Raw genomic sequence first — 7,100 nt, forward strand, 5'->3', positions numbered from 1 at the left:
CAGCTGCTCTCGCAGAGTATGCTCGCTCGCATTCGTCTCAGCTTCGGCATAGTTGACGGCCTACATCTTCGGCGACAGACGGTCAACGCGGCACACGAACGTCCAAAATATCCGAGAACGAGCGCCAAATTAGAATGCTACGGATTGGATTGTTTTGGCTGACAACAGCCAACAACACTTATGCGGATTTGAGATTGTCTCTTGTTTTAGGCGGCTTGATTGGGACTTACCTTAAGTATTATTTGTAAACAAAAAGTACTTGCTGAGCGCATATGTTTCGCCTTGTTTTAAAAATTTTCTTTTTTGATTATTACGCTTGTTAGCCGCATTGGTGCTGCAAGCGCGAAACGTAAGTACGCCGCGCTGCGTTGCGAAACAACTATTCTATAAGCCGTCGACGCCAACCTCATTGCGTTTGGGTCCCCCAATTTCTTAGGGGAACCCACACGTTGGGGGGCCGCCTATTCTAAAACTCTCTAATATCTCCTTCGTCAAACTTGATGACGTAGCTGGGGGGTCGCAGTATCCCTCAGTGACGATATTTGAATGCGGTTCATAGATTGGACCCGAGCATTGCGTGAGTCCTCAATTTGGACTCGTGATAATCAATAGCTCGACAAGTGTTCGGGTAATGACTCGTATCCAGTCGCTGAAATGACGACGATAGCCGAACCATAACAATGTCTGGAACTCAGCGCGTGTCCTGTGCCACGGCCGTTCGATTAGGCTCCTCTTGGGAGGGGGGATCAAGCGGCCGTGCCTGTGCTTTGCCACGGCCGCTTGATCTCCCCTCGGCTCCGGATCACGTTGCCACTTGTTCTCGCTGCGAGTTGAGCTAATGAACGCCGCTCATTTTTCGTTAATTTTTTCTTCGACTTCTATTGCTTTTGGTGAAAAACGAACGCGTATTTTATAGGTGATTAACGTCAGGGATTCGATCTAAGCGGTATTTGCGTAAAGTACAAAAATCGTTTCGTCGTTACTTTAAGGCGTGTCTTTTTTTTGGCGAAACACTCATTTTGTGGAAGAACGTTTCAAAGCCAAGGTATCGTGCCTATACACTCCGTGCGACGCGACTGGCGCGCCGCCGCGCGGCCGGTACCGAAGGTAGGCAGTGAGAACCCCAGAGAAAACGAAACCGAAACCAAGCCGCGTACGTTGGTACGCATTGAAGTCGGAGTGGTGCGGTTGCGCTGGGTGCAGCAGCATGAAGTGCTTGCTGCCTGTACTGCGTCATTAAGTGCTTCAATAGTTATGCGTCGCATCTCGTGGAGACAAAGTTTCACAGTTTTTCACCTCGCCGATGTTTTGTGGAAAATGGACAACGATGGAGCCGTGCCGTACGACGCTAGAAATTTGGTCTCCCGATCATGTCTGCCACTGTGTCGGCACGGCTGACATATTCTAGCTACACTGCCGCTTTGCGCTCTGCATTTGTTTTCGTACCAGTAACGCCTACATCTGTTAGCGCCGATGGGACGAACTGAAACGCCATCCCGCACTCGCGGGTATGCAGTGCCAATTTCGTTGGAGGAATGCCCTCCAAAGAAGTTTCGTCCCCATCGTCCGTGTCGATGATATTTCCGAACAAGCATGGCACGCAATCTGTACTTCATGAAGAAAGATTCGAACGGTAAAGAAAGTGACAAATATAAATCTAAAGAAAACAACAACTAAACTCGGAACCACTGGAGAATCGACGTTAGAGTATGGAAGTTTATGTGGTGTGCTTTCTTTCTTGATCAGCCTCCTTTTGGATGTGGAAACGCTGACACCCCGAGTTCTGTAGACAACAATTTTTTTTCTCGGCTTTAGAGCCACCTATTGCAAAGTGGTTCGAACTGGAATTACCGTCCACTGGTCCCTTCCTACATGTAAAGTGTGCACGTCCCACGATGGGTGGTATTATCTGACAGCCTTTGACGGTCAAAGCCAGTTCCCATTTAGTTACGCCGCCCAAACTAAATTTCCACCTGGTTTCGCTATGCCAACTCTTTTTGTTATAATAAGTGTTGTGCCAAGTTACGGTCACGTCAAAGTACTTGTGCGCCGAAAATCAGCACCTCGCACAACAGGTTATTACACAACAGCAGACCGCAAAAGCCCTTGGCGGGCAAACCATGTTTTGGCCGACAACTTTGTTTTCTCGGCTTTGGAACCACCTTTCGTAAAGTTGTTTCAATTGGAAGTACAGTCCACCCTAGTCCCTTCCTACCTCTAAAGTCTCCACCTCCCCCGACCAGTGATATTCTCTTGACAGCCTTTCATGGTCACAACCGGTTCCCATTGAGTTACGCCGCCCAAACCAAATTTTCACCTGGTTTCCCTATGCCACCTTTTTTTTTTGTATAATAAGTGCTGTGTCATGTTACTTTCAAGACCAAGCACCTGTGTGCCCAAATCTGCGCTTTACACAGCCCGCTATAACACAACATTTTGGGTCGAATATTGGATATCCCGTACAGCTTTATTTCTTTATTCATTAGAAACCTAACTTTCACACCTGTTGTCTTGAAGAAACTTGGCACTCTTCGTGCACAAACTTAGTGAACATCTCACTCGCCTCCAAATATCATCGTTCCAGCAGTCCTAGGTTTACAGCGACGAGCGAAATCAATTTCCCACCCAGAGCAATCAAGGTGGCGGCCGTCTTGTTTTTCGGAAAATTGCTCCAACTCCTTTTTTCGGCCGCAACTAGAGAACTTACCCCTAATAACGACTCAAACTCAATTTATAAGAAGTGGAGAACAGCTAGAAGCCCTTTTTAGGTCAACCCCAGTACTCATGCAACGTCACCCTCAACTTATCGGCTCAAAAAGCAAAAGTTCCGTCCGTGCGCGCTTCCGCCGCCACAGCTTAGCATGCGAAAAGGCGCCGCAGGCTGCTGAACGCGCCTCACAGTCGAACGCCAGCTCCTCCGCTAGCGGCGCTGCGCGCGTTTTTCAAAGCGCCCCCTATAGTTCCCGCACGGAGTGTATAGCGATGACTGCAGCCAATTCTACACGCATAAAAGGTGTTGGGCGAGTAAACACAAAGAGCCATCTACCGGGAGTCACCGAATCTCTGTTAACATTGTCTACACTACGGTGACGTTTCAACAATGTTAACGTAGAACAGAAAAAAGAAGAAAAAAAACACCTTAGCGTTGCGAGCTTGTTTTCCTCTATGGACTATCACAACTAGCTCATTTATTCGTCGGCATAGAATACGCCACAGACTGCTGGAACGCTCTGTCGATTTTTTACAGCTGCGACAAAAGAGCTTTGGCTACAATCACAGCATTAAAACGTAGTAACTTTACTTCCTCCGCCTGATGAATTTTTCTATCTGTTTCGTCTGGCTTTTTTTTTTTCTTTAATTCGTTGGCATATAGAGCGTTCTCGAACCAGCAGTCGCGTCGTCGTGAATGCGATCGTGCCAGTCCCAGTCGCCAGCTTATTCGTGTGCGCCGGTCGGCAAGGAATTTCCGTCGAAATGCTGAAGGTTTTCACCGTGCGGCCTTTCACTGTCTTTTCTCTCATTCTTGCATGTCTCCTCATAACCATGGTCTGGATATGGAGTGATTCCAAATATGTAAGAGGTAAGTACCAACTAGAGAGATACAGAACACAGGTTAACAACTCACCGGCACCCTTCCGAAACAATAATTTCCCGAACATGTTAGGTGTCACATATTAGCGCACAGGAAGGAAGTTTCCGGTGGTCTTCTAATTGAAATTTATCCCACAAGTGCTCGAAGGAACACCGCTGATATTATAACTGATTTTGCCGCGTTATGCCGTAAACCACGGCGAACTATCTTTCACCGCTGCCCATGCTCACAACTTGTAGGATTCAGTGTTTTCTCGGTATGTACCTATAACCTGACCCGGAAAATTACCCAGGCACCCTGGGCAGCTTTATCAAAATTGATAAAACCCAAAAACCTCGAATGGAGCTGTCTTTTAGCTCGATAATAGGATACGTTTGTTAGGTTGTCAGTGATCATACCCTGGTGTCTTTAACGCGCATCACTCAGTAGTGATAAAGAACTGCACGCCGGTATGATGCTCACTCGGACGAAAACGGGCCGGGAGAGATTGAACCCAGGATCTATCGAAATAAAGTCCTTTAAAGAATCGGCGTATAAGCTTGCGATTTCGACTCTGCTCTTGACCATTGGAGTGCGCTGGTTCGCCGACTTATAAGAACGAGGATTCCTTCTGAAGGCCTTCTAAGTAGTCGCAAAGCACAGGTACATACGCTACTCACCTCACCAGCTTAATCAATGAAAGTCGCTTGCCAATCACGAAGTAAGCCTGCGCTTCTATTTTACGAGCATCCGATGAGTGTAGAATCGCAAGGTGATTCACCGGCTGGCAGTGTAAGCCGGCCAACACCTTTCTAGATAGTATATAATAAAGATTGTTAACTTTTTTATAGGTCGAAACGAAGCGAGCACGATGTGGTTCATCGAGTCGGGGAACCACAATTTTCTCAACTTTCGGCAAGCCTGCTCCATCGAATCGGCGGCCCTGCACAATCCGGGTATCCCTATTCGACTCCTCACCACAAGTACTTTGTCTCCAAACTGCAAATACACCAACATTCTCAAAGCGCTTCCCAACTTCCGAGCGGAGCTTCTGGAAATCAGCAGCGCGTTCCACTCAACGCCAATGGATTCCTGGTACCGTAGCAACGCTTGGGCCGACAGCACTCACAAGACTGAACACATCAGCGACGCGCTGAGGTACACAATCCTCTGGAGGCACGGAGGCATCTACATGGACCTAGACGTAATCATGCTCAAACCGTTGAACGGTTTGACGAACTGCGTGGTGATGATGGACAAGAACAGGCCCAACAACAACATCATGATCTTCGACAAGGACCACAGGTTCATCACGGCCCTTATGGACAACTGTCTCAAGGGCTATGATCCGAACGACTACAACACATGTGGGCCCGGTCTCCTGCAGCAGATGTACGAAGATGGTGGTTCTCTAGCGACAGACATGTTCTTCCTGAGGAAGGAGACGTTCCTCGCCATTGACATTGAGCGCAGCGGCTGGTTCTTCAACAGGGACCGCACAGCGTCGGTGTTTAAAGAAGTGCGCGAAAGCTACGGCGTGCACATCTACAATTCGCAGACAAAGAACAGAACGTTCGACATCGGATCGGGATGTGCTTACGAACTGCTCGCTATAATGAACTGCCCTCGGGCGTATGAAGCTCTATCCTCGAGTTAGACGTAGAGTTGTGGTACTTGAATGACAGTGAGTGGTAGTCAAGGAAACAGACAAGGTTTGTGTACTCTTAAGCCGTGGTCACACTGCTAACACATCATTCAAACCAGTCTGCAGATAATGCCTGAGGCGTGTTTCCTCCTCGTGTGACAGTCCTGGCACATCTGTCGTACAAAACATCGTCGGCAGACATGTTCCAAGCATGCATATCAATGAAGAAAACAGAGTTCGAACATGCTCAAGGCGCAGACAATTTTGTCACCGTGTCTGCAGCGTCGATCGCGTATTTTGTATGATGACTGCGCAGTGTGATTGCGACTTTAGGAGACGCACAAAGGCAACTTGCGTGTGGGCATCTCAGAAGGAAAGCTGACATTGTGGTGCTGAAATGTTTCTTTTTAGGAACTTTCATTTTTCAATTGCAAAACTGAACCAGGATTGCCAAGTGGGCTCTATCTCTTCGTGGCCATTTCATTATCAGTGTCGTCAAAAAAAAAAAACGCGCGAAATTGTTAAATACGTCAGGGTGCGTGATGCGAATGTTTTGATTTTTATTGAGTTTGTACTTTCACTTGTTGGTTGCGCAGGCTAAACAGTTTTATTGTTTTATATTTGTCCCGTCCAAGCCTGCGGCTTATCGAGATTGTGCAAACTGAATACGAAGAAACGAACTTAGCAGCACACGAAAGAATATAAAGAGCAAATGTAAGTCGTATGTTTTACAATACGTGTGCACGTGACGTGACGATGGATGATTTGGGATTCATCTTCGCCACGGTATCATAAACAAGGTGCCTTTATTTCAGCTTGAAACGCTACGAACCGGCCTTCTCGTGATAATAGTTTGTGAATTATCGCCAACTATAATGCTAAAAAAAAACAACAACAACAACAACTTGTAGTTAGTTTCACAATACCTGCGAGGTACAATATAAATAAAATATATGAATAAAGCTATAGAAAACTGGCATTTTGTAAACAACACCGAAAACTCTCCACCAATTAATTGACATATTGTATGTCATAAAAGTCCAAAGGGTCCCCCTTTTCTTTCTTTCTTAAGAAGTAGCAGGTTGTTAATTTTAGCTTCGACAAAAGAAAAGAGTACATTTCGTGGAATACTCTTCTACGAATGATACCGAGAAAAACAAAACTCACAGATATACCTTATTTTGTTGTTCCATCGGGTTTGCAATGTTTCATTTTTACCTGTCACATTGTTTTCAAGTTCAGTCGGAAGATGCTTTGATCCCATAGAGTTATTCAAGCTGCGCCCACGGTTTATCGTCGGCCCTCATTGTTTTCGTGCGTTCATTAGCTATATAAACGATTAAACCAATAAATCACAAAAATCGTGCGTTTTTTTTTTTTTTGCGATTGTTTTTGTTGGGGATAGCAAACGGACCAAGGCAACAAGCGCGTGACGCGAAGCCCTTTTGTAGCTGCCCGATTGTCTGTCCCTATCAGATCGTCGGGTGCGGTCGAACTGGAAGTGAAGAAAACTCCAATGCCGCTGGACTGTTTTCGTTTCCGCTATCATCGCCCTTCGATTAAATTGCGGCAGGAGCATGCTAGTGACAACAGCCACTCACTGAGGGGAAAAAAAAATCCTAAAAGGGACGAACAGGAAGTATACGCGTATTTGTCTTTTGTGTTTCCCATTTGTGATGATCTACTCAACGTTTTTTTGCCACACTTGTATCAACTGAGAGCAGACGGGGGGTCACGGGTATACTACGAGCAAATAAATTTAGATTCCATCCTTTTTTTCAGAAACACACTATGGTCAGACCGAATAGCCGTTTAGCGTAACGTTAACCGCACCTCTACCGCAAATTCGTGTTGGTATACCGGCCGGAGCTCGCGCTGCGCCCC

At 46.5% G+C, this 7,100-nt stretch overlaps 1 protein-coding gene across 1 annotated transcript; it reads left to right on the top strand.

Moving 5' to 3' along the window:
* Nucleotides 1-4,442: 4,442 nt before the first annotated feature.
* Nucleotides 4,443-5,228, top strand: LOC115326831 (lactosylceramide 4-alpha-galactosyltransferase). Its single transcript, XM_029987761.2, has one exon. The coding sequence runs from the start codon at nt 4,443-4,445 to the stop codon at nt 5,226-5,228; it is 786 nt and encodes a 261-aa protein (XP_029843621.2).
* The last annotated feature ends 1,872 nt before the right edge of the window (nt 5,229-7,100 follow it).

The sequence above is a fragment of the Ixodes scapularis genome, unplaced genomic scaffold (assembly GCF_016920785.2).
Source record: "Ixodes scapularis isolate PalLabHiFi unplaced genomic scaffold, ASM1692078v2 PGA_scaffold0__279_contigs__length_252992795, whole genome shotgun sequence".
NCBI lineage: Eukaryota > Metazoa > Arthropoda > Arachnida > Ixodida > Ixodidae > Ixodes > Ixodes scapularis.